This window comes from Saimiri boliviensis, chromosome 21 (genome assembly GCF_048565385.1).
Source record: "Saimiri boliviensis isolate mSaiBol1 chromosome 21, mSaiBol1.pri, whole genome shotgun sequence".
Taxonomy (NCBI): domain Eukaryota; kingdom Metazoa; phylum Chordata; class Mammalia; order Primates; family Cebidae; genus Saimiri; species Saimiri boliviensis.
In genome coordinates this window covers 32,709,589-32,737,107 of record NC_133469.1, presented here as the reverse complement: position 1 = coordinate 32,737,107, position 27,519 = coordinate 32,709,589, and the positions used below count along the sequence as shown (strand labels likewise).

The following is a 27,519-nucleotide window of genomic DNA, read 5'->3' as shown; positions in this document are numbered from 1 at the left end:
CCGCCTCCCTGCCCGCCCCCCGCAGCTGTGACCCCCCGGGGGCAGGGAGAACCGCGGATGGGCACCCGAAGCCCCGGGAGGCTCTGAGTCACTGGCAGTCATTAGTAGTCAGAGAGGCGGGCCGTGCGGCCCGGGAGTTGCCCGAGTTCTCAAAGTGCGGGGGAAGCCAGCCTGTCTACCCCTGAGTGGGACGATCTGTGCTGACTCAGGCCACCTCCTGAGACCTGGGAAAAGCCAAAAGCTACCCCAGCCTCAAGGCTGACAGGTTTGGAAGAGCCTCTCATCCCCACCGGAACTCTAGCAACCAGCTACTCGGCTACTCCTCACTGCGATCTAAACTTAAACGTGTTCACTTAGAAGCAAGTTTCTCCCTGGCAGCTGGCTTCGCTGAAGTGTTAAGTCCCAGCCTTTCCCCCTTTTCTAATGTTTTTCCCGACTGCCACCCTGTGGTACACCCCCCCCCCCCCTTATATTTGCTGTCCCGGGACAGGTGAAGTTGGCACACTTTACAGGACAGACAGATTCTGTCACAATGGCCAGCCCTGGGGACTCCTTAGGAATTTGAGAGACAAGGAGACCCCCTTCAGTCACCCTTCCTCTTCCTCTGCCTAACTCTGAAATGAAAGATCCCCAGATCCAGCCTGAGGTCTGTCCTCCAGCCCAGTTTCTTTGGGCTTCAGGGTTGTGCGAAAATGACTGCTGCAAGGGGTAGAAGTTGACAGGGAGACACTTGAGGGGGCCAGGCCTGCTGTAGGAGAAGGCGTTATTTTGGGGAGCCTGTCCCCAGCTGTTTCATCTTCTCTTCTGAGGCTTTGTCTGGAAGCAGGACCTCCACAGTGAAACTGACCTTCTTGGCATGAATGAAGCTGTAGGTGTTGTCAAACCGCAGGACATCTAAGGGGAGGCAGAAACCAGACATTCAGGCAGTTCGGACAAAGGGCTTGGGGACAGCGATTTTTGATGTTTATTGACTGAGCAAGGCAGTGTGCCGGGTGATGGGGATGAAGGTGGCATAGGTAATGATCCTTGACCTTCTGAAACTTAATCTAGCTGGGTTGACAAGACATTCATGGAGAGAAAAAAACAGGGAGAACATGCCAAGTGCCAGATGAGTGACAGAGACCATCTCATCTGTACAGCTTGGAAGAAGAGGGCCTGGTAGACTGAAATCATGTGAAATGCTTTTTAGAGCAGTTAGAGCTTGAACTGGGCTTTGAAAGGAGGGAGGAGAATGAGCAGTAGCAGCACCAGTTGTAATAATAATAACAGCTCTGTGTCACAGCACTGGGTTGGTAATCTGTGTTATCTCACTCTTCCCCCCAAATTTGTGAGTTCAGCATTAGTCAGTCCTCTTTTATGTCTGATAAAAAGGTGGTGAGACCCTTGTGCCACACAGTGAGGAAATGACAGAGTTGGAGTTTCCGTCTGGTCCACATTGCTGCCTTTGTGCTGCCTGACTTAGACCCTGGAAAACCTGTCTCTGTTCAGTTTCCTACAAATGGTAAAATGTGCGAACTTGCTGAATCAGGAATTTATCCTGCAAAAAGATAAATGGACAAAGATGCTCATCGCATCCCTATTTGTGATAATAAGAGATTGGGAAACCTCAAATGTTCATCAAAGGAGAATTGCTTCAACAATTTTATACTGTAATCCATATGATAGAATAGTGATGTATTTTTTAAGAAGGAGGTTAGCTCCATAGAAGTGACAGGAAACCGTCCACAGTATATCCTGAGGCCAAAAAAGCAAGCTGCAGAACAGTTTTAAACAATTTGTAACATTTTTGTAAGTACATATGTGAAAATACTTTTGGCTTTACTGCTTAATCTGTTTCGACTCCCAGATTCTCTGATGATACCCCTCTGGTGCTTGTCCTAAAGGGAAAGTTTCCTCAAATCCTGTGATGAGTTTCACTGTTTCAAAATTCCTTCAAACATACAGTGAATGGCAGACAATTCCTGTTAATATATGTGTGTGTGTATGTCCTATTTTCTATTTAAGATAATCTGATTGTCATCCTCACACAAGGGGCCATGCTAATCTCTGTATTGTTTCAATTTTAGTACTTCTGCTGACGAAGCGAACACTGTATGCCCAGTTCGTTATGGAAACATAAAGCTTTTAGATGGAAGGTATCTGGTAGAATAATAGACATTAGCAGTGGTTTTCTCTGGAGAGAGAAAGTGGGCATGCACTTGGCAGAGAAAGCTTCCACACTTTGGCAGAGGAACAGGCTGCTTTTAATCTAACCCTGTTTCTTTGAGAAGTTGTTCCATTTCAGCCAAACACCCGTTCAGGAGAACTGAGTGTGAAAACAAAAACACTGGCTCTGCCCCGTCCCTACCCTGATCTTCTCTCACTATTCCCAGCAATTAAAAAATATCCTGTATTTAATCCTAAAACTTAACCTTTTCCTGACTCTGGACAAAATGCATAGTTTAGACCAAGGGTAGACACACCACCCACTCCTTCCTCATGGTATAAAGTGTTAGTCATCTGTTTTTCCTCTGTACTAGAGTTCTTTCAGGGCTAATAGTTCCTCTGGCAAGAGTGAAGCTTCATCTCTGTCCTGGATAATAGAGCCTTAGCAACCAGGATCATCCTTCCTGGAGGGGAGGTCCTTTGCATTCTTTGGACCAAGTAGTAGGTCGATAATGGTGCTGCCTAGCAAGATACTTGGCCTCAGAAACAAGAAAGAGGTTGACGGAGAGGCACAGGCCCAAGGGAAGTGAAGTCACTGCAGCTCCAGAGTCTGTATGGTTCATTTTGACACTAATCATGGACTCACAGAGCCCCTAGAGACCCTCCAGGCTAAGGCTCCTTAACTTTAGTTGGGTAACTGACCCCCCGGAGAATATGAGGAAAGCACACAATTTTAGATTTCCTGGAGCCCATTGTAGACCCTCTGGGGCTGTGGTTCCCAATGGGAAAGGTACAACCTTACGCTCATTTATGTATTGAAACAATATATATTCTAAATTAGTTCCCTTTTATATCTCTTCTATTACAGTGGGAGATTATGTTGAGTTTTAAATTATGTGTGTAGGTAGGATGGGTTATATTTTTGGATTATAATATTCAGAATTTATTTTGAATTTCACTTCAGAATAGTAAAGGGGACATTTTAGACACTATTTGTTATAAAGAGGAAGTGTTTGGGTCTTTAGGATTTAGCACCAATGCTCTGGGGAACCCCAGATTAAGAGTCTCTCTCTGTCGCCCAGGCTGGAGTGCAGTGGTGTAATTTTGGCTCATTGTAACCTCCGCCTCCCGGCTTCAAGCAGTTCTCATGCCAAGTAGCTGGGATCATCACACGTGCCACCACACCCGGCTTATTTTTGTATTTTTTAGTAGAGACGGGGTTTTGCCATGTTTGCCAGACTGGTCTCAAACTCCTGGCCTCAAGTGATCCACATGCCTTGACCTCCCCAAATGCTGGCATTACTGGCATGAGCTACCACGCCCATTCAGCTCTTCTGTTACTTTAAGGAGAAGGAAAACCAAACCTAATAGAGACACTTGCTGAAAACACTGGGAGAGTTATTGGCAAAGCTGGACTCAGAAACCAGGTCTCCTGGTGCCTGGCTGGGCTCTTTTCACCAGTACTGCTGACCCTTCCTACAGCGTTTCCAGCCTTCTGACCACATTGTGTACTTCCAGTGGACAACGTCCAGGTCTTTCCTTCCGAGTCTTTGCATTCCTAGTTGCGTATTCTGTACTCAGTAGGCCCTTGGTAAATGTTAGGTGAGAACACAAAAGTGAAATCAATTCAAACTTTTGTTCTCCTCCCTGATAATTTAATTTCCTGGGATAAGGACCAGAGAAGCCTGGGGAAGGTTAATGTACTCTTGCCATTGGAGGCTGGCACAGTTTTCATTTCTCCGCTGCATGACTGTTCCACTTTCCAGGGGTCTCCTGGTTCTCCAAGGTCATTGCCCTCCCACAGGTGAGCCTCCAAGCTACTACTGGGTTCTCTGGGTTCACATCTAACCTTAGCTGTGGTGCCAGGTAACAGCTGGTTCCTACTTCATTGTCTTTATACCTGGGAAGGGGGAATGGGTCCTGTGGCCTGACTCTGCTCTTCTTGGCAATGGGCAAGGAGCAGATCCCAGACAAGGCCCTGCAGGCAGGTAATGGTTCTGTATGGGAATGTGTGCAGAAGGAGCTAAAATAAATTTGGGGGTTTGCAAACTGAAGCCTGATTATGTTAAAAGGTTCACGTACCCTTCTTGGACAGTGTCCTTCAGATACTAAAGAGAAGATAAGAGTGGTAATGGGTAGATGCTAGAAAAAGGTTTGGGGCTCTCCTACTGCCTTTGTGACCTTGAGTAAATTACTTCCCTGGTGTGGGATTCCACTCTTTCACATCAAGGACAGTCAATGCCCAAAAGGTTCTGAATCAGGACTCTAGGATTCTCTTGTGTCTTCTGTCTTGATGTTTACACAAGCTACTTTATAGGAGAGATAACATCCCTCCTCTATACCCCAGCTTCCCCATCCATTAAAAAAAAAATTCGGGCCGGGCACGGTGGCTCAAGCCTGTAATCCCAGCACTTTGGGAGGCCGAGGCGGGTGGATCACAAGGTCAAGAGATCGAGACCATCCTGGTCAACATGGTGAAACCCCGTCTCTACTAAAAATACAAAAAAATCAGCTGGGCATGGCGGTGCGTGCCTGTAATCCCAGCTACTCAGGAGGCTGAGGCAGGAGAATTGCCTGAACCCAGGAGGCGGAGGTTGCGGTGAGCCGAGATCGCGCCATTGCACTCCAGCCTGGGTAACAAGAGCGAAACTCCGTCTCAAAAAAAAAAAAAAAAAAAAAAATTCAAGGCTGGGCATGGTGACTCATGCTGGTAATCTCAGCACTTTGGGAGGCCAAGGTGGGAGGGTTGCTTGAGCCCAGGAGGTTCGAGACTCCAGCCTGGGCAACACAGCGATACCTCATCTCTACTAAAACAAAGAAACAGACAAAAAAATGCAAGCTTATATGTATGAAGTGCTTTCTCCTCTGTGGGTGACATTGTCTGGACTGTGCTAAGCCTTGGTCTTGCTGAAGCGCACAGTATACGCCTTCTCCCCCAGGACCCAGCTGCTCATTAGTAAGAATAGTCCCCCCTCCCCAGGGAGCTATGTTGTACCACAGAGCATCTGTGAGGAGGGGGTGGTGGAGATGAAGGATGCCTGGGATGTGAGGAAGGAGGCAAAATCTCAGGTTGGGTGACAGTGTGGATAAGCACAGAGGACGAGACATCTGTGGGGCTAGTTCAGATCTTCTGGTGGTGCTGGTACTGCCGTAGAAATGGGGCACAGGGCTTCTCCCATCTCCCGGCATTGTCTCCAGGATGACCCTTCTCCCACACGCCTTGTCCTAATGATAATAGTGGTGACTACAGTGCATTGAGTGCTTGCTCTATGCCAGGCATTATGCTAAGCGCCTCACAGAACCTAGCACATTGAATCATCCAGTATCCCTGTGAGATATCCCCAGTGTAGCAGTCAGGAAACTGAAGATTAGGTTTTGTCATTTGCCTAAGGCCATGCAGCTAGTCTTTAGTCAAGTCCAGCTCAGCTCTGACCATAAAGCCTGTGCCGTCAATGATTTTCCATTGGCTCTGACAAAAAGGAACTGGAGATTTGATTGTGGATGTTGAGGAGGGTGTAGGTATGGCTTTTCTGCTTATAAATGTAAAATTAATACATAGTCATCGTAAAATATATTTGCAGAAATACTGTAAAAATGAAAGCCCTCCATAAACATCCGGTCACCCCATAGATAACCACTTTTAGAGTTAGCATAGATTCCCCAGAATTCTTTTCTGTCTACATGCTTCTTTAACCAAAGTGAGTACATACCATACATGCTGTGTTTCATGCTTATTGAACATGTCTCAGACACCTTACATGTCAGTTTATTCTCTTTAACATTGTATGGATGCACTGTAATTTACTTAACAGACCTTATTATGGTCATATGGTTTACTGCCACTTTCCCAGGCTGCTGGAAACATCCTTGTTCCTATATCCTTGTGTATTTCTGTTAAATTTTCAGAATTAGAATTGCTGAGTCAAGGGGAATTTTAATGGATATTACAAAGTTAAGAGAAGTTAAGCACCTTTTCCAATGTCTGTTTGCCATTCTTTTTTTTTTTTTTTTTTTTTTTTTTGGAGTGCGGTGGCACACTCTGGGCTCACTACAACCTCCACCTCCCAGGTTCAAGTGATTCTCTTGCCTCAGCCTCACAAGTAGCTGGGACTACAGGCACGTGCCACCATGCCCGGCTAATTTTTTGTATCTTTAGTAGAGACCAGGTTTCACTGTGTTAGCCAGGATGGTCTCCATCTCCTGGCCTTGTGATGCACCTGCCTCGGCCTCCCAAAGTGCTGGAATTACAGGCGTGAGCCACCGCGGCTGGCCTCATTCTTATATTTTTGTGTAAACTGCCTGTTCATAATCTGTGTTCGTTCCTTGGTGAGCCTGGAGATGAGTGAAACTCAGGTGAAGGATGGACTTTTGAGCCCTCCGCTTACCTTGCAATTCCGTGCTCACCCAGCCAGTTCTGCTTCTGTGACCTATGGGTAGGAACATCCCCAAGAAATATCTGGCCAGTCACAGACCCAGTTAGACCTGGACAAGAAGTCAGAAGTGTTGAACCCCTGTGATGGCCTAGGACTGTAATTCATCCATACCTGAAAGTATGAGGTCAAAGTCCCACTTTGCTGCTAACCAGCTGGGTCACCATAAACAAGTCATTTCACCTCTCCAAGCCTAGGTTTCTTCATCTATGCAAGGAGAGGGTTGAACTGATGGCATCCCACTTCTCGTTCTAACACTCTGAGAACCAAAAATCCATGGAGGAAGAGGAACCTCACAGGCAGAAAGCTGGACATGGGGCTTCAAGGTATTGCCAAGGCAGAGATACTTACAGATGCCAGGATCACTGCAGGTGAGGGTCCCATCTTCAGGGACCAGATGGGAATTGTACCTCTGGTTGGGCAGTACCTCTGTCATCTCCCCTGCCCGTTGTCTCTCCCCCATCTTGGTCTTCAGGAAAATCCCAAAACCAACATCTGCTCCATCTGACATAAACTGCCACCTGCAGGGGACATCACCAGTTTAGACATCATTCTGTCTGCATGTACCCTCCCGGGTTCCTGGAACCAGGGCTTGTCCTACCCCAGCCCACCCATTAGGACCTATAGATGAAAGCTCAGGTCTCCTGGAAGAGCCCAGGCCCCTACCTGAGGACACAGCCAGGAAAGAGGATCTCATACTCCACTTGGTGGGAGGAGCCACGGGAAATCTGCACACTGTGTTCATACTGCTGTTTCAGCTGGTCTCGAACATAATACTTCTTGGGGATGTCACCCCCATAATTGATCTAGAAGCATGGCATGGAGTGAACTGGAATGTGCATTTGAGCCAGGTATCCCTGTTCACCTCCAGCCTCTGGCGGCCCATACCTTGGATTTGCACTTGGGGTTTCCGTCAGGGTCAGTCATGGTGCCCCCATACTCCACAGGCACCTGGTCAGGGCTGATATGTTTCAGTAAAACCTCCTTCCAATTTGCTGGCAGGAGAGGGAAGGAAGGATAAAAATGTATCTCAACGCTAGGTAAGATTTCACCATAACCCTAGTGGTCTACACTAAAGGCAGAAAAAAGTCCATGCACCACACTCCCTACCACTCTGCCTCAAATTCCTGCATTAGGGGTACTGCAGGGGATTCAGTAGGAGCCAGAGGATGCTCTGTCCCAGGCCAGGAATCAGGAGGAGATCCTGGTTCCTGTTCTCATTGTGTCTGAACAGCTAAGTGACTTTATTCTTGCCCCTCTGGGTTATGGGGGGAGTGAAAAGACCTAAGTACTTGACAGGGCTTTTTTTTTTTTCTTTTTCTTTTTTTTTTTTTTTTTTTTTTTTTTTTGAGACGGAGTTTCGCTCTTGTTACCCAGGCTGGAGTGCAATGGCGCGATCTCGGCTCACCGCAACCTCCGCCTCCTGGGCTCAGGCAATTCTCCTGCCTCAGCCTCCTGAGTAGCTGGGATTACAGGCACGCACCACCACGCCCAGCTAGTTTTTTGTATTTTTAGTAGAGACGGGGTTTCACCATGTTGACCAGGATGGTCTCGATCTTTCGACCTCGTGATCCACCCGCCTCGGCCTCCCAAAGTGCTGGGATTACAGGCTTGAGCCACCGCGCCCGGCCTCTTTTTTTTTTTTTTTTTGAGACAGAATCTCACCCTATTGCCCAGGCCGTAGTGCAGTGGCACGACCTCGGCTCACTGCAATCTCCACCTCCCAGGTTCAAGCAGTTCTGCCTGAGCCTCCCAAGTAACTGGCTCCCAAGTACCTGGGACTATAGGCACCCGCCACCATGCCCAGCTACTTTTTTGTATTTTTAGTAGAGACGGAGTTTCACCGTGTTGGTGAGGCTGATCTCGAACTCCTGACTTCAGATGATCCACTCACCTCGGCCTCCCAAAGTGCTGGTATTACAGGCCTGCGCCACCATGTCTGGCCCAGAGGGCTTTTTAAACCATAAAGTGCCTTACACACGTAAGAGTATGTTATTACCCCAGGGAGGTGATACATTGAAGTACAGCAGGAGTGGGGATAAAGGAAGGGGAGAAGGGCATTCCATGTAGAGGGAACAGCTTGTGTGGTGGGCAGAAAGGCCTGAATGCACATACCCTGTCCTGATGAGACTGAACCTTGTGAGGGTAGAACTGTGTGTCTTTCCCCCACCTTCCCCTACAGCTAAGTCATAACTTCATAAATAAATGCATTTCTCTAGGGTGACCCCTTAAATGGATTCCTTGGCTTTACCCCAGCCACCATTTAACTTCTGCTCCTGATGTTTTCAGCTGTTGGGCCACCAGTGATTTGGCTCTTTTTTTATTTTTTATTTTTTTTAGCCAAGCTCTTTCCTGTCTAGGAGAGTTTGACTATAGCACAGCCAGTGCTAAAACCACTTCTCCACCAGTGCAAATTCATAAATATCAGCCAGGAACAATATTTTGATACTAAAACCTGTCTACTATGTCGAACATATGTAGGCAGCAGCTCCAGGCTCTGGGGTACAAGCCAGTGGCATGCTGGCTGGAAACCCACAGAAACTGTCCAAAGTCTGCCAGCCTTCAGAGTTTTAGGGACCAAAGACCATGCAACTCCTGGGAAAACTGTGTCTGTTTTTCTTGGGGTGATTTAATCTGCACTGCTAAGCTCCAGTGACCAGCCCAAGTGAATGTCCCCTCTCTGTTGAAGATCCTGCACCTTCCAAGCCTGAGGCAGGTTTGGTTGAAAGAGTTTTAGGTGTGGGTAGGGGAACAGACTGAACCTCCTACACAGCTCTGCTGCCAGGAAACCAAACCATCTCATGCCCATGGTGGGTGGTAGCAGCAGAAAAAAACAAAAATGATGAAAACCTCTTGCTCAGATTTTATAGTTCTTCCCCCAGGCCAGCTGGAGAGTTGGGATAAGGCCAGGAGGATTCTTCCCATCTCACAGAGAGAGTAACTGAGGCAACAAAAAGCATGGAGCTGGCTGGGGCGCAGTGGCTCACTCCGGTAATCCTGGTGCTTTGAGAGGCCGAGGCAGGAGGCCTGCTTGAGCCCAGGAGTTCGAGACCAACCTGGGCAACAGTGAGATCCTGTCTGTATAGCAAATAAAAATTTAGGCTGGTGTGCAGCTCTAGTCCCAGCTACTCAGGAGACTGAAGTGGGAGGATCATTTGAGCCCAGGAGGTTGAGGCTGCAGTGAGCTGTGATCACACGACTACACTCCAGCCTGAGCAGCAGAGCAAGACACCCTCAAAAAAATAAAGAAATAATACTTTTGTAGGGACCTAAACTTAAAAAAAAAAAAAAGCAGAACTTGAGCTTGTTGCTGGCCAGAGCTATGACTGGAACCCAGAAGTCCCACACTTCCCTGATGACTTCACTCCCCAGGTCTCACCAGCACACATTTGGAAAATCTCCACTTTTAGTGTGTCACCAAAAGGTGAACATTGAGAAGCCTTCAGAATCCCTCTTTCCTACCCCGCTCCCAAGTTCAGTGTTGTAGGCGGCATCCTCCCTTTCAGGAGCCAGTCCCAGTATACCTTTTTGTTTTGTTTTTGAAACAGAGTCTCACTATGTCTACCAGGCTGGTCTCAAACTCTTGTGCTCAAGTGGTCCTCCTGCCTCAGCCTCCCGAGTAGCTGGGATTACAGGTGTGAGCCACTACACCTGGCTGCCCAGTCTACCTTTCTAGCCTTTTCTCCCTCCACTCCACTTCAGCAAAACTGAATTGCCTGTCCCTAGCTGGCATGCCTGTGTGTCGTCTTTGCTGGGTTTTGGGTCACACGTTTCCTTGTGCCCTGATGTTGCCCCTGCATATTCATTCCCTGTTGGCTTGCTTCTCTACCTACCTCATTAGTCACTTCTTCTCAGTCTCCCTGGTGGATTCCTCTTTCTCTGCCTGCTCTTGAGCCCGGATGTCCCTCAGGATTCTGCCTCTGTTCCTCCGTAGGCAATCTTACATACTGACAAGGTTTTAGCTGCTGCTATTTGGTAATTCCCAAATCTCCAGAGTAGAGTTTTCTCCTAAGCTTCAAACTCAGGTATTCCCAACATTTTTATATCTCACAGACTCCTCAAGCTCAACTTCAAGCTTTTTTGAGCTTATTCTTTTAGTTTTCCCCAGTTGAACTAATGCATCACCATCTCTCAGTCACCTCTGCCAGACACCAGGAGCTCATTCTAGATTTCTTTCTCTCTTACTTCCTACATCTAGTCAATTGAGTTCTGCTGTTTTACTTCTTAAATAAGTCTTTTTTTTTTTTTTTTTTTTTTGGAGATAGGTTTTTGCTCTGTTGCCCAGGCTGGAGTGCAGTGGCACCAATCACGACTCACTGTAGCCTCAAATTCCTGGGTTAAGCGATCCTCCCACTTTACCCTCCCAACTAGCTGGGATTACAGGCACACGCCACCACATCTGGCTAATTTATTTTCTATAGAGATGGAGTTTCACCATCTCTACAAATGTTTCCCAGGCTGATCTGGAATTCCTGGACTTAAGCAATCCACCCACCTGGGCCTCCCAAACACAAAGTATTTGGGATTATGGGTGTGAGCCACTGTGCCTGGCCCTAGATAAGTTTTAATCCATCCTCTCCTCTGTACCTATTGCCACTGCCCCAATTCAGGCTTGCAACACCTCTTGCATGGACTGTGGCAAGTATACAAACTGGTATCCTTCACAGCCTTGCTGGTACAACCAGTTTAAAATCTGGTTGTGGTACTCCCATGCTGCAAACTCCTCTGATTCCCAGTGGCCTGTAGAGTCATGTCCCAGCTTCTAAAACTGCCCTGGATTCTCTAGGACCTGATTCCTGGGACCTGCCTCCCTCTCCAGTCTCATCTCTTGCCACACCCTACCTCCAATTCTGTAACAGCTGCCTCTGCCATGCTGTGTAAGGTCTTTGTTCAATGCTCTTCTTTCTGCCAAGCAGCTTCCTGCCTTGCTCCATCTGGCAGACTCTTACTCATTCCATAGCACACAGCTTAGGTAGGCATCACCCCCTGCCTCGCTCAGGTGGAGTGAGTACTCCCACTGAGTGCTCTGAGTGCTCCCATGCACTTTGTGGTTTCCCCTTCCATACATTTACCATAGCATGCTGATAGATTTGTTTTTGTCTGCCTTCCCAGAGAGGCCAAGAGATCTTCAAAGGACTCTGTCGTTTTTTCTTTTTCCCTTTTTTTTTATTTTTTTATTTTTTATTGAGAGAAAGTCTCATTCTGTCACCCAGGCTGGAGTGCCAGTTGCACGATCTTGACTCATTGCAACCTCTGCCTCCCAGATTCAGGCAATTCTCCTGCCTCGGCCTCCTGAGTAGCTGGAATTACAGGTGTGCGCCACCATGCCCAGCCAATTTTTGTATTTTTAGTAAAGATGGGGTTTCACCATGCTGGCCAGGCTGGTCTTGAGCTCCTGAGCTCAAGCAGTCTGCCCACCTCTGCCTCCCAGAGTACTAGGATTACAGATGTGAGGCACAGCGCCCAGCCAGATTCTGTCTTATTCATCTTTATAGACTTGGCACTAGCCTGGGTCTGGCACATACTAGGTGCTTGTCAAATGAAGCTGCTCTTAGTTTTCCCCAACTAAAACCAACTTTGTTTCTGCGACCTCTGTGGCACCTTCTCTATGACTATTCTTCTATCTTTTCTAGTTTATGTCATAGCTCGCTCTCTCTCTAGATTTGTTTTTAAATTTTTTTTTCTCTGTATCTCTAGGTCTTTTATAAAAAACAAAAACAAACCAGGGTCTTGCTCTGTTGCCCAGGCTAGAGTGCAGTGGCATGATCATAGCTCACTACAGCCTTAAACTCCTGGGCTCAAGGGATCCTCCCGTCTAAGCCTCTCAAATAGCTAGAACTACAGATGCATGCCACTATGGCCAGTTATTTTTCATTTTTTAGTAAAGACAGGGTCTTGCTTTGTTGCCCAGGCTGGTCTTGAACTCCTGGCCTCAAGTGATCCTCCCACCTCAGCCTCCCAGTGTTGGGATTACAGGCACGAGTCACCACACCCAGCCTCTCTTTCTAGGTCTTCTGTCTCCTATTATACTGTAAGTTCCTTAAGGGCAAGGACTGGAGTTTCATTCATCTTTGAATCTGCAATAATGGACCCAGTACTTGCTTCTAGAGTGTCTGAGAGAAAGAGTTCTTAGGAAAACAGATGAAAGCACTAGCTCTGCCCCAGCTTGCTCCTAAGTCCCACTACTCCCAAACTAGCAGAGGGAGCTTTCACCCTGATGGCTACGGCCATACTCCTCAGGCTGGACCCAATTTGGGCTACAGATCATCCTTTGGAGTTGAGAAAAGCCTGGACCACTTACCTCCCAGGACCATGATCTTCTTACGGGTGTCCTCACTCAGGAAGGGTTTGATGAGGTTATAGGCCACAGGAAACAGTTTGGGGGCTGGGACAAAGACCAGATAATGTGAGGCTGGGAGCAGTGCCCAGGCTGTCCCTAACAGTGTCCTCTGTAGCACCTCCTACCCTCCCACCAGCCCATGCTGGGCCATATGTTCCCTAGGGCTCTGGAGCCCACATAAGCAGGCCAGGGTGTGGCTCAGCATGGGTATCTTTGAGCTCCAGCCATCCCATTTGTACAGTGGATATAGTACAAATGATCTCTTCCTATCTCATCAGGCTGGGTGGCTCAAAGGAGGTCATACTGAAAGCTCTGTGAGTTATAAAGTAGTCTGCATATGTGAAGGGCAGTCTTCTTTTTATTTTATTGAGACAGAGTCTTGCTCTGTCACCCAGGCTGGAGTGCAGTGGTAAAATCTAAGCTCACCGCAGACTTGAACTCCTGGGCTCAAGCAATGCTCTTGCCACAGCCTCAGTGAGCTCTCGGCTCACTGCATCCTCCACCTCCCAGGTTCAAGCAATTCTTGGGCCTCGGCCACCTGAGTAGCTGGGACTACTGGTGTGCACCACCACGCCCAGCTAATTTTCATATTTTTAGTAGAGATGGAGTTTTGCTTTGTTAGCCAGGCTGGTCTTGAACTCCTGGCCTCAAGTGGTCTGCCCATCTCGGCCTCCCAAAGTGCTGGGATTAAAGGAGTGAGCCACTATGTGCAGCCCTATTTTTGTTTTCATTTTTACTTTTTTGAGATGGAGACTTGATCTGTCACCCAGGCTGGAGTGCAGTGTGGCACGATCATAGCTCACTGTAGCCTTGAACTCCTGGGTTCAAGCAATGCTCTTGCCTCAGCCTTTTGAGAAACTGGAACTACAGGCATGCACCACCACACCCAGCTCATTTCCTTAACTTTTTTCTTTTTTGAGATGGAGTTTTGTTCTTGTTACCCAGGCTGGAGTGCAATGGCACAATCTTGGCTCACTGCAAACTCCTCCTCTTGGGTTCAGGCAATTCTTCTGCCTCAGCCTCCCAAGTAGCTGGAATTACAGGCATGTGCCACCACACCCGGCTAATTTTGTATTTTTAGTAGAGATGGGAGTTTCACCATGTTGGTCAGGCTGGTCTCAAACTCCTGACCTCAGGTCATCCGCCCACCTTGGCCTCTCAAAGTGCTGGAGTTACAGGCGTGAGCCAGCACACTAGCTGGGGCAGCAATTTTCTGAACATGTCCGTAGACCCTTCTTTTGGCTCACTGTTTGACCCTCCATCTGCCCCAGTCATATTTTTTACCCCTCTTTTCCATCTGGCTTTATCACAAGAAACTCCCAGCTTACCTTTAACAACAAAAAGACGCTTCAGTGTTTCGGGATAATTTTCCTCAAACATGCAGAGAAACTGTGGAAACAAAATCACTCGATTCCAGCAGGCTCAAACCTCTGTCCCAGGGACAGAGGCCCTGCTTCCTCTGGACTAGAGTCTGCCCCCAAGGCCTCACTCATCCCACAGGACAGCCTAGCAGAGGGGCCCACTCCTCCTTCCCTTCCCTCTGCTCCCCTCCACCCCACTCTGCCTCTCACCTCTCCATAGGCCTCCACAGCAGGCTTCCAGAGGTGCTTGAGGCCAAGCCCCTCGCAGTCATAAATCATGGTGATGGTCTCCACCTTCTTCCCCAACTGCAGGGAACAGAGAGCAAAAAGTCTTGTCAGGCTGTCCTGCTACAGAACCCCACCCCGGTCCGGGGCAAATGACTGCACTGTGCTCCAGTAGAGCAACCAGAGCTGGTTAGGGCTGGATCTAGGGTTTTCCAAATTGAGATAATCACCCCAAGCCAGATTTGTGGCCTAGGCGAGTCACTTTTCCTGCCTAGGTCTCCGTGTTCTTTTCCAATACATGACTGGGTGGATCTAGATGACATCTGAGATGACTTTTGTTCTGCAGTTTGGCCTGATGGCTTCCTGCTTCCTGAGTCACTGTGTGCTCTGTGCATGGTACCTGTAGAGCCACTTCTGCATAGGCACAGATGTTCTGTGCAGCCTGAGCCCTCAGGGGGGTGCATCCACATCTAATGCTTCCTGCATCCCCAGCTCCCCAGGGTCTCTGCGCACAGTAGGCTCTCTGAATGTTTGCAGATGAGTGTTGGGATGTTGCCAGACTTTATCACATCATTTCACTGGATCTTTACAACTGCTGAGAAGAGGGCAGGAGGGAAGACCATGGTGGCAGCTTCTGCTTGTTCCTCAGTGTTTTTCTCAGTAAGGGAATCAGCCATCCTCATCTTTTTTGACACAGGGTCTAGCCCTGTTGCCCAGGCTGGAGTGCAGTGGTGTGATCATGGCTCACTGCAACCTCTACCTCCCAAGTGCAAGTGATCCCCCCACCTCAGCCTCCCTAGCAGCTGGTATGTGCCACTATACACAGCTAATTTTTTATTCTTATTTTTTTCTAGAGACAGGCTCTTGCCCTGTTGGCCAGGCTGGTCTTAAACTCCTGGGCTCAATCTGCCCACTCAGCCTCCCAAAGTGCTGGGATTACAGGCTGGGATTACAGGTGAGCTGCCACACCCAGCCATCCTTATCTTTTTTGGTATACAGAATTAGAGAAGCTCAGAATCTGAGATCATCTACACCGGTGATACCCAAATACTTGCTCAAGGACGGGTTAGTCCACAATAACATTTCACTGGGTCCCCAGATAAAAGAGAAAAATAACAATAAAGTGAGTTTTTTAAAGGTCTGCCTTTTTTTTTTTTTTTTTTTAAGATGATGGAGTCTCACTCTGTCACCCAGGCCAGAGTGCAGTAGCATGATCTCAGCTCACTGCAACCTCCTAGGGACTGCTTTTTAATCTGAGATTATTGCCATTCTTACAGTTTTGGGTGTTAATGATGGCAATAATAGATGATCATTGTTTTAGAGGCCTTATGTGGCAAAATAGACATTTGGCAATATTCTAAAATTTGGAAATGTCATTGGTCTAGGAAATCCCAAACCCTGGGCCTCAGCTGGGTCCCCTGGCTCACGCCTATAATCCTAGCACTTTGGGAGGCTGAGGTGGGTGGATCACTTGAGGTCAGGAGTTCAAGACCAGCCTGGCCAACATGGTGAAACCCCATCTCTACTAAAAAAATTTTTTTTTTTTTTTTGAGTTTGTAAAGTCTAGGTCTTGGCCCTGAAGCTGCACTTACATTCCTGCGTGACATGCCTACTTCTGCTGGAATGCCTCTGTTGTGGTCAACTCATTTTTAGCCACAGTGGTCCACTCACCTTTGTAGTCTGGCGGGCACACTCCTGCAAAAGCAGCTCACAGTCCCGCATCTTGGTCCTGAGCAGATCCTGTTTGGAGGCTGAGAACAGCAGACCCTTGGCATCTAGAGGTCCAATTATGTCATACCAGACTGGGCAGCCGTCCAGGTCATAGCCACACATGCCCCCTGACAGATACTGTTGGATCACCTGGGCAAAGACACAGAGGAGCGGCCTGGTCAGCAGGCATCTATACCCTGCCTGGAGCACAGGGCCTTACTCCAGGTTCATCAGTATCTTTCTCTATATCCCTTCCCTGGGTACCAACAGATGCCCATTATGGAGACCACCAGGGCACAGTGAGCATTGTCAGACCTTTCCTCTGAGGATCCAAACCCAGTGGACCCAGATCCCAGGAACCAGGCTGTGGGTCTGAAAGGCCTAGCATAGGGATGAGGTAGGATAATTTGTGCTCACCTCTGGAGGCTGCCAGCTAATGATGTTGTCAATGTCCTTTTGCTTTCGGAACTCCACATGCTACAAAGACACAATGAGGAAGATTTTAAAGGAGGGTTGGACAGCTGGGCGTGGTGGTTCACGCCTGTAATCCCAGCACTTTGAGAGGCCAAAGCAGGTGGATCACTTGAGGCTGGGAGTTCGAGACCAGTCTGGCCAACATGGCAATACCCTGTCTCTACTAAAAATATGAAAATTAGCCGGCCATGGTGGCACATGCCTGTAATCCCAGCTACTCAATGGCTGAGGCATGAGCTCACTTGAACCCGGAAGGTGGAGGTTGCAGTGAGTCAATACTGTGCCACTGCTGCAGTCCAGCCTGGGTGACAGAGGGAGACTCTGTCTCCAAAAAAAAAAAAAAAAAACAGCGATGGTGTGAGGGAGGTTTAATAGGCATGTAGCAATAAGCAACAGCACGAATGGACCACCAGATCATAGGCAGTCGCCAGAAGGCATTGGGCAGGAATGGAAAAGAAGGCCCTGTCTGTGTTAGAGGTCTTAGCAGAAGAGATTATCATTCTTGGCTGGCCCAGAGCTACGAAAGCCTATGTTGCCAGGGGAGGGAATGCAGTTTGTCCCAGAGGGATAAGACAACAGTGGTTGGCTAATACTCAAAGCCAAAAGCTGTGATCGGGGTGGGAGGTGTGGCAAAAGATGTCAACGCAAGGTGCGATTCTGAAGGGGAGGAACTGAGTGAACAGTGGGATTCAGAGCCAAATGTATCTCACCTTCCGGAGCATAGCCTCCGCCTTCTGCAGGTCGAAGCTTCTCGCTGTAACAGGGAAACATGGTCAGGGTTAGATGAACAGGATAGGGGGTCCAAGGATGGAGAGATTCCCATATTCCCATGATAGGGCCAGTTCCTCTCAGTCATCTCTCCAGCTAACCCTCAGACCACCCCACAAGCAGAAGCTAACAGGAGAGCCTTTACTGAGAACTGGGACACCACAGACCCCAGGTTTGCATGGAGAGCAGGTCAAGGTTCGGGGCACTTGGGGGTGTAAGGGTTATTGCCAAGTTCAAAATGAGGAAACTGAGGCCAGTATAAGAAAATGAAAATCCAATTTATTCAGCTCCAGGACGAGGTTCCACGGTCCCAGGGAAAGGGGCCAGGGAAGTCACGCGCGGCTTCCCAAGGCGTGGGGTTTTATAGGTAGGAGGAACGAGCAACAGCTGGGTGCTCTGATTGACTCCCGGGAGCAGGATTGAGATGGGGTGGGTTTTCTGGTGGGAGAACCGGCCAGGAGCCTTGCATCAGCTGGAGCCTTCCAGGGGAGCCCTGCGGCAGAGCTAGGTGCCGAGTGCAGAGCCTGGTGCCGGGTGCAGAGGTGGGGGTGTCCAACCTCCCGACGAGGCAACCTGCCTTACAGGGGGCAGCCATTATAACACCAGGGTCAAAAGAGCTTTACCCCAGTGGTTATAATCAAGTTAAAGGTCTCACTTCCTCTCAGCGAAAATGAACCCTGAACCCTCTTATCATTTGGCCTTCCCCCTTACACAGACAAAGTTTATCTCCTCCACATTCTCACATGCAGTCCTGAGACCTTGATACCACAGTTCAAAGATGAACATACCAGCCTGGGCAATACAGTGAGACCTCATCTCTTAAAAAAAAAAAAAAAAAAAAGCCACAGATGGTGGCATGCACCTGTAGTCCCAACTACTTGGGAGGCTGAGGTGGTGGGAGGATTGCTTGAGCCTGGGAGGCAGAGGTTGCGGTGAGCTGAGATCACACCACTGTACTCCAGCCTGGGTGACAGAGCAAGACCCCGTCTCAAGAAAAACAAAAAACAAGGAGGAATATAGCTGCCCCTGTCATCTGTGGCAGAGCTGGCAGAATATCCCAGTGGGACAGAGGGGTTGATGAGCCTCCACCCAACCTTGTCATGTCCTCAAAGGGCCCACACATTCCCCTCCCAGGGCTCCTGACAAGTTTCAGAATTCAATTTCACCTGGGTCAACTCTGTATGCATGACACCCCAAAAAGTGTCCTGCTCAGGCTTGAACACAAATACCTCACTGACCCCCCCAAGGTCGCTTGCTCCCAGGTAATCATAGCTGCAATTTGCACTCAGCTGTCATGGTGCTGAACTGAGATTCATTTCAGAGGCACTCAGAGAATAGGATTGCCTCCTTAGCCACATGACAACACTTCCAAGACAGGAAAATTCTGAGCTGTCACCCTGCATTTCCCTGACCAGCATGCTGCCCATCCTCGGAGCCTGTACCAAGCCCCACAACTTGGTTTCAAGTCCATGCAAATAACTTCCCTGTGAATGTTTTCCAGGGTTCCCTCAGAGTGTGCTCTGAGAGCCACGAATATAGCCCCAGTTGCTAAGAACTTACTCTTTTTCTCTCTCTCTTTTTTTTATTTTTATTTTTTTGACTCATAGTTTCACTTCTGTCACCCAGCCTGGAGTGCAATGGCACAATCTCGACTCACTGCAGCCTCCACCTCCCGGGTTCAAGCAATTCTCCTGCCTCAGCCTCCTGAGTAGCTGGGATTACAGGCACGCGCCACCACGCCCAGCTAATTTTTGTATTTTTAGTAGAGACGGGGTTTCACCACGTTGGCCAGGCTGGTCTCAAACTCCTGACCCCAGGTAATCCACCTATCTTGGCCTCCCAAAGTGCTGGGATTACAGACATGAGCCACTATGCTCAGCCCAAAAACTTTTTTAGCAACAGGCACACTCCTAACTCAGGTGGAGCTTATAGGCACTGAAACCTCCAAATCCTTTTCACCTGTGCCACTGCTAAGCCTCCACTGCGTATGTGAAGAGGTAAGACCTTAGATCCTTCCCTGTCAAATTTCGTCTTGTCACAATCCATCCTTTAAGTTTTTGAGATCCAGATTCTGATCAATTTTGCCATCTGACCTATGAACTGTCCCTCCCAGTTGTATGTCCTCTATGGATTTGGCATCTAGATCTGCTGACAGCCCTGGAACCTGGGCCAGACAGGCTGCCCTCTGGACTGTCCCTGGTCCCTTAACCATCGCTCTCTGGGAGTGCCAAGCACATTCCCTGACACTGCTGTTATGAAAATCAGTCCCTTCTCCCAGGCTCATAGGCTGCCTCAACAGATCTGCCCAGTGCCACACCCATGGCAAGTGCTGGACACATCCTGGCAGAACTGAATCCCACCCTGCTTCATGTGTTGCCACGGCAGCATGAGACAGCTTTTAAAGGAATATCATCTGCATTTGCATCCCAGCTCTTCCACTTCTCTGTTTGACCTTAGACAAGATACTGCACGTCTCTGACCAAACTGTCTGATAAGCTAGAAACACTTGGAAGATGCAAGGCACCATCCTCTCATGATGGGGGAGTTAGTGGGACCATGACAATGAGAATCTTCTGTAGGAAGGATACCATTACTGTGAGAAGAGTCCTTATCTTCCTAGGATTGGTGGCAAACTGTGAGCCCCTTATCTTGGGGAGGCTCTTCAGTTAACCCTTATCTGCCAAGGCCCAACATCCAGGATCTTCTATGTGGGCTCTCCCAGAGTTGCCACTTGTTCCTGGCAGTACCACACTTGGGGCCTCCTGTACCTGCTTGAGGCCTCTCCAGGCTCCTGCTGCCCTGGTCAGGGGCAACTCGAAGCATGGCTTGCAGCACTGCAAGAACGCAGCTCAGGAGCAGCCGCCTGGGTGATGATTGTCCATTCATTTCCTAGACTTGTAAAATGCAGAGACTCAGACGTGCTCTGCCTCCCTCCCAGGGCCTCCTCCACTTCCTTCTTTTATCCTGCTCTCCGATCCTCCTTGTTGGGATGCCCAGAGCTCAGCCCCAGTCGGGGAGGCAGATGAGACTTGGGGACCTGCTCTCTGTGCCCGGAAGCCCGCAGAAAACTGAACCCCTCAGTGGGGAAAGAGGGAGGGAGAGGAGCCCCAAGCCCACACCTAGGTTAGGGACAGACATTCTGCTGGTGTGTGGCTTGCAGATGTCTCCGTCAGATTCAAGGAGAGAATGATAAAAGGCTGGTTGGTTGGTTGGTTGGTTTTGTTTGAGACAGAATCTTGCTCTGTCACCCAGGTTGGAATGCAGTGGCAAGACTATAGATCACTACTGGGCGCAGTGGCTGAAGCCTGTAATCCCAGCACTTTGGGAGGCTGAGGCAGGTGGATCCCGAGGTCAAGAGATCAAGACCATCCCGGTCAACATGGTGAAACCCCTTCTCTACTAAAAATACAAAAAATTAGCTGGGCATGGTGGCACGTGCCTGTAATCCCAGCTACTCGGGAGGCTGAGGCAGGAGAATTGCCTGAACCCAGGAGGCAGAGGTTGCGGTGAGCCGAGATCGCGCACGCCATTGCACTCCAGCCTGGGTAACAAGAGCGAAACTCCGTCTTAAAAAAAAAAAAAAAAGATTATAGATCACTATGGTCTCAAACTACTGGCTTAAGCAACCTCCCACCTCTGGCTCCCAAATAGCTAGGACTACAGGTGCGTCCCACCACACCCTGCTAATTTTTTTTTAAGCAGAGGCGGAGTCTTGCTATATTGCCAAGGCTGGTATTGAACTCCTGAGCTCAGGTGATCCTCCCACTTGGCCTCCCAAAGTGCTCAGATTACAGGCATGAGCCACCATGCCAGGCCTTGGGTTTTGCTGTTGTTTGGGTTTGGGTTTTTTTTTTTTTTAAGGGGAAAAAAAAACCTAATTGTAATTCATGTTAGGTTCTGACCAGGCCTGAGCTCCTGCCCAGGAAATGTGAGGCACCAGTGAAATGCAGAGGAGACACTTCCTCTGTTGTAAGAGGCTGAGCTTGGCTTTAAGGAGCAGGGGTGGCTTACTGGAAAGGATGCTGGCCCGGAGTCTGGAACCCTAGGTTTCTGCCCTGATTCTGCTACACATTAACTGTGTGACTTCAGGTAAGTCCCCTCCCCAACTCCCCTCTTTGAGCCTGTTTTCTCATCTGGCAAATGAGAATGACCCCTGAGTATGAGGCTCCCCAGGAATTGGAAGATCAGCTGCCAGGACCCCTGGCTGGCCCCTGCCTCAGTAAGAGAGAACTGCATTGCTGTTAGTGGCTCTCAGAAACCATGCTTCTCTGCCGAACAGCAGCTCCCTAGTTGTCTGGATCATTTTGCAGCTGGCCCTTTAAGAAAGCTACTGTCTTCCCACTCTCTCCACCCACCTGCTTCTAGCTGCAGCCCTTCGGCAAATGCTGGGCCAAAATTTCCTCCAGCCTGGACTGATTCCACTGCCGCCCGCATGCTGTCCTTCCACCCTCTCTGGGCGGTGGGCTGGGGTAGGGGATGGGATGGAGGTATTTTTGGGGAAAGGGGCAAGTGATACTTCCAGAGGCTCCTGGATGCGTCTGCCCTCAGGTGTTTACAAGCAGCCTCTCAGGAGCATGTGTGCCAGCTCTATGAAATTTCTGGGAAGAAAAGGAATATACGTCTCTTCACCTGCCCCAAGACTCCTATGGCATGCATGTGTGTGTATGTGTCCATAAAGAAATAATGGGACCAGTCACAATGGTGTGTACCTGTAGTCCAAACTACTTGGGAGTCTGAGGTGAGAGGATCACTTGAGCCCAGGAGTTTGAGGCCAGCAAGACCCTATTTCAAAAACAAATTTTAGTAACATTTATTGCCAAGCACAGTGGCTCATGCCTGTAATCCCAGCACTTTGGGGGGCCGAGGTGGGCAGATCACCTGAGGTCAGGGGTTCGAGACCAGCCTGGCCAACATGGTGAAACCCCATCTCTACTCAAAATACAAAAATTAGCAGAGCATGGTGCAGGAGCCTGTAATCCCAGCTACTTGGGAGGGTGAGGCAGGAGAATCGCTTGAACCTGGGAGGCGGCGGTTGCAGTGAGCCGAGATCGCGCCATTGCACTCCAGCCTGGGCAACAGCGTGAGACTCTATTTTAAAAATAAATAAATAAAAATATCACTTGAGACCAGGAGTTCAAAGCAGCAGTGAGCATGATCATGCCCACTGCCTGGGAAGCAGAGTGAGACCACGTCTCAAAAAAATAATAATAATGAAAATTAAAATAATAGAGCATAATTTGTACTTTCATATTTTAGGATATGATTCTACACCACAACTTAAGCTTTGCTAGAACATAATGGAATTTTCTGACCAGGTGTAGTGGCTCACACCTATAATTCAAGCACTTTGGGAGGCTGAGGTAGGCGGATCACTTGAGATCAGGAGTTTGAGACCAGCCTGGCCAACATGGTGAAACCCTGGTCTCTAAAAAAATAAATCAATAAAGTTACTTTTTTGTTGTTCCGTTTTGAGATGGAGTCTCACTCTGTAGCCCAGGCTGGCGTGCAGTGCCACAATCTCAACTCACTGCAACCTCCACCTCCCGGGTTCAAACGATACTCCTACCTCAGCCTCTTGAGTAGCTGGGATTACAGGCACCTGCCACCACGCCTGCCTAATTTTTGTATTTTTTAGTAGACATGGAGTTTCACCATGTTGCCCAGGCTGATCTCGAAGTCCAGGCCTCAAGTGATCCACCTGCCTCCGCCTCCCAAAGTGCTGGGATTACAGGCGTGAGCCACCGTTCCTGGCCATAGTGGAATTTTCTTTATTATTCCTATGTCTGTAATTAAAGTTTCTATATAGAGGGGAAAGTGGTATCAGAAGAACCAAGGAGGGTGGCACATGACCTGAATCACAGGAGAAGGGAAGAGGCAAAAGAATGGAAGCATCTCAGGGATTGGGGAACCAGGCTGAACTTGACCCTGATGCCAGCAGAAATGTATACATTTCAGTGCCACATGCAGAGCTCTGTTATGTCATGTCTTACAGCAGACAGGTCTTTTCCTGCCCTTCCAGAGGAGGATCCTAGGGAAGTGTTTGCCCTAAACCAGGCTCCACAGCCAGGCCAGGGCAGAGCTAGAACCGGGACGTGGGCTCTAGAGCCTGGTGGTAGTCTGAGGAGACTCTTGTCACCCCAGGTCAGACTGAGCCCTTCAGGTTGCCTAAACTGCGGTCAGCAGGGACCTGCCCTCCTAATAGGGCATCTCAGGGGCGAGGAGTCTGGTTCTGCACTTCGCCCTGCTTCCGACCACCCACATGGCTATGGCCTTTCTCACTTTGTTCCTCATCCCATTTCCCCAACTCCATCAGCAGAGCAGATTTCTTGAGTGGATGGAAAAGGCGCTGGGCCAAGGGTCAGCCGACCTGGAATCTCCCCTTTTCTCTGCTGCAGCTCGCTCACTGTGTGGCTTGGAGCAAGTCACTTCATCTCTCTGAGCCTGTGTCTTTATCCACTAGGAGGGTTGAGCTTATGTCATTGCCAAGGGCCCTTTGACATTAAAGACTGAACATTCCAGATGCCTGATTGCCAGGGGCAGGGTTTTCAGAGGGTGCCATTCTGTTGCTCAGAACAAGCCCCTGCCCCAGCCTCCCGCAGCCCCTCTTCCCTCACCTCGGAGCCAACGCAGGAGAAAATAGTCATCTGGATTCGGCAAGGCCGGCAGCACGTCCTGGACATTCTCCCGAAACTGTAGGGAGAGGCATCCAGGTGAGTGGTAGGGCCCACCCTGACTGCCCTCTGCCCAGGACTCTCCACTGGGGTCTTTGCTGGATCTCTCTTGAACGTGGCTGAACTCTGCAGACACTACTTGGGCACTCATGCTGCCTGGAGCACTCTCTTGCCGGGGGTGCCAGGTAACAGGGCAGGAAGTGGGAAGGGAGTGAGACACTGCCCCTGCCCCACAACAAAGGTTCCCACATGCCAGTCTGGGTCAGGCAGATGTGTCCCCAGCTCATCGTGATAGTAGGCACTCTGGCATCGACCACAGTAAAAGCTTTCAGTTTACCAAGTATTCCCTGTCACCCAGCGCTGATCTTGGCAACAACTTATTTACTCCTCATAACCCCTAGAAGTATTATTGTCCCCATTCTACAGATGAAGGAATTAAAGCTCAGAGAGGCTAAGTAACATGCTCAAGGTCAAACAGCTAGTCATTAGCAGAGCTGGGATGCAAAGTGGGGTCTGTCTGAATCCGGAGCACACGCTCTTTCCACCATGGTCTTCTGCCCGGTGGAATGGTGAGGGGTTTACTGGGGAGCAGAGGGAAGAAAAAGGTGGTCTCATGCACTTCCTATAAAGCATGGCATTTGTGCTGGCCTTGAAGGACCAGTGGGGGGAATCAGGAAGGTGCAGGTAGTGCCAAACAAAAGAGGTGGACAGTGACCTCAAGGGATAGCCACACCCATCTCCAACCTCTCACTCCCTGGTAGGTGAGCAGGCCCCCATATGCCCTCCCTGAGCCTCCTGCTCCCAGCCACTCACCCTTCCCTGGCCACTGACCTACAGGGCAGTCCCAGAGGAGACCAATGAGGACTGGCCACCTCTGCCCTTGCCTAGGTCTGCCAGGGACTCAGACCATCCCACCCCCCAGAGTAGTTCCCAGTACTCCAGGGAAACTTCCTCCAAACTGCAGGCTTGAAGCTACCCCTGTCCAAGGACCCTAACCAGCCCCTGGTCTCCAGTTTAATCACCACCTAATCCCTTCTCTGCCTGACCTCTCCTGCGGGTCAGCAGTAAAATCTGAAGCCTCCCTGTCCAGCCTTCCTGGGATCGGGGAGGCCCAGCCTGGGACAAAGCCTTCATGGAGCTGGTGCCCTCTTACTTCCCCAGTGGCAGGAGACATCTACCTCCCCAGCCGCACCTTTCCCAGCCATGGAAAACTGCCCAGCTGTGGAGCCTCCAAACCTTGGGGCCAGACCCAGTTGGCTCTTATCCAGAGAAGAGTTGAATTCCTCACTCCCCAGGGTGACAGAAAAGAGATTTAGTAGATGAAGAGGAGGGTTCAGCCCTCAAACTATTGCTCCCTCCTTGTCCAAGGTGCCAAGGCAAAGCCAAGCTCACCTTCTTGCCTTCTGAGGAACATAAACCTAAGTCCTGAGCCAGGAAGGGGTCTGGGATGCCAGATCGGGGACGCCTGGTCTCAGCTCAAACTAACTCCGACCCAGTGGTCATGGGGGGAACCTGGAATTCACACATGGAGGTGTTCCCTTCAACGTCATCTGGTCCAAACTCCTCATTCCATGGCATCAAGGTGCAAAGAGAAGGACAGGGTTTTGCCCAAGGTCGCACAGCGGCTTGGTGTGGGGGCAGGAGCTATCCAAGTCTCCCAAGGAGCTATCCAGGTCCCTTTCCATCGTGCCACTGCCCCGGCAAGAGGAAAGCCTCCCGGAAATGGGAGGAAACTTGGGGCCCTGCCTCTGCCCCTGCCCCAGGGCCCGGCTGCCAGTCCCGAGGATGAATGTTGCCTTTGTGCCCTCAGCGGCCTCCAGGGACAACCAAGCCGCCACTTCTTCCCAGGTGGCACTGCCACGGCTGCTGGGGGCTCGGGCGGGGGGTGGCCAAACTTCCTGGGACCCTGAGGGTGGCAGAGGGAGGAAGGAGCCGTCCATGGGCGCGCGCCACGCTGGGGCGGCCGCCTCTGCTCCCCCAGCCGCCCGCCACGGACCCTCGGCCCCAACCCAGCCTCGTCCCTTCTCGCTGCCGCAGGAGGACGAGGGCCACAGCCCCGGGAGGGAGCCCGGGCCAGAGCGAGGGCTCACCTTGGCCAATGCCTCCTTCTGCTTGGGGCTCAGATCGCCAACTCTGCCGCTCATCGTGGCTCAACCGCTGGGATGGGGTTTTGGGGCGGGAGGCAGCGGCTGCGGCAGCTGATGGAGAACAGACTCGTCCTCGCCGCCACCGGCCACCCGGAGTAAAGTCCCAGCCTTTTGCCCGGGCCGTGGAGCCGGCAGTCAAGCCCCGCCTCTTAAAGGATCCCGAGGGGCGGGGTAGGGAGCGATGCGCTCGGGCGCGAGAGGCTCTGACGCCGCCCCCTCCGCTCTCCTGAAGTCAGAGACCCGGGCAGGAGGTGAGCAAGTGTGCCCACCGGGCCTGAGGCCAGTGGACATCAGAAGGTCAGGGAGTCCCGATTTTAGTTCCAAATTTACCCTTAGCTCAATGTGTGACCTTGGGCGAGACACCTGAGCTCTCTGGGCCTCTGAACAAGGAGGGATTGAAAGGTGCTACCTAATGAGTTCTTCTAACCTGGCTCCCATAGTGAGGGACCGCTTCCCTCTCTCCCCGCAAGGAATAGAAAGCTTGCCAGGTGCTGCTGTGAGAGGCGATGTTCCCTAAGCCCAGCCATCGCCATCTCTGGGAACGGTGGCATTGATTGACTATTCCTCTCTGAGATCCTGGCCCACCTCCTGTCCTGCCCTCAGTGTGTGACCACTCCTGCTAGACCCAGCGTGGGGCCTGTCAGTATTGACAGCCTTTCTTCTCCACTTGTGGGCAGGCAGGATGAAGAACGGCACCAGACTGGGGGGCAAAGAAGCACAGACCCTGTCTCCCCACCCCAGCCCCTGTCATCTGCCTCTGACCTCCCCTGCTTTCTGAGAGGCACTCCTAACATGCTCACACCTCAGCTAGCCTATGTCAACCCAGCAAGCCACTTTGCTCCTTGGAATCCCAGCATCTTTATTCACTAAAAAGGAGCAATGGTCCGGACTTGAAGTCAGCAGGATGCTGAAGTGCTGAAGCAAGCTGATGTACTTAATTCACTGAGGGCAAGAGCTAGCACAGGGCTCGCTCTTTGCAACCACTTCCTAGTTTGCTCTGTGCCACCTCCCTTTGCTGCCTGCCTGGCCAGGCAGGCTTCGGCCTGTGGGTGGGAACAGAGGGGACCAGGAGGAAGCCACCAGTGAAAGCAATGCCCAGTGGAAGGAGGCCTGCTGTCAGCCTATCTGCTTCCCCAGCTCTTACCCAAGGGCCAGAGCTGTGAGTTCCCAGGTAAATGCAAGTCTGACTTTTGGGATGGACGCCCAGCAGCCTCCTGTCTGGCCTGTGCCATCTGATTGCCCAGCCAC

General features: G+C 50.2%; 1 protein-coding gene and 1 non-coding gene across 4 annotated transcripts; both read right to left on the bottom strand.

Moving 5' to 3' along the window:
* Positions 1–40: 40 nt before the first annotated feature.
* Positions 41–26,412, bottom strand: SEC14L2 (SEC14 like lipid binding 2). 3 transcript variants are annotated; one of them, XM_003938451.4, is made up of 12 exons: positions 26,215–26,410; positions 24,068–24,143; positions 17,396–17,439; positions 16,629–16,688; positions 16,173–16,361; positions 14,487–14,582; positions 14,244–14,304; positions 12,877–12,960; positions 7,464–7,570; positions 7,242–7,381; positions 6,927–7,096; positions 41–894 (listed from the first exon to the last, which is right to left on the bottom strand). In XM_003938451.4, the coding sequence occupies exons 1-12, from the start codon at positions 26,266–26,268 to the stop codon at positions 764–766; spliced, it is 1,212 nt and encodes a 403-aa protein (XP_003938500.2). In that variant the 5' UTR covers positions 26,269–26,410; the 3' UTR covers positions 41–763. The 3 variants fall into 3 exon arrangements, with proteins under 3 accessions (XP_003938500.2, XP_074247233.1, XP_074247234.1); XM_074391132.1 differs by lacking the exon at positions 41–894 and having other exon boundaries at positions 6,138–7,096; positions 26,215–26,412; XM_074391133.1 differs by lacking the exons at positions 41–894; positions 24,068–24,143 and having other exon boundaries at positions 6,138–7,096; positions 26,215–26,411.
* Positions 1,985–2,090, bottom strand: LOC120361089 (U6 spliceosomal RNA). The gene has a single exon (XR_005577449.1). It is a non-coding gene; the product is annotated as a U6 spliceosomal RNA (small nuclear RNA).
* Positions 26,413–27,519: the final 1,107 nt, after the last annotated feature.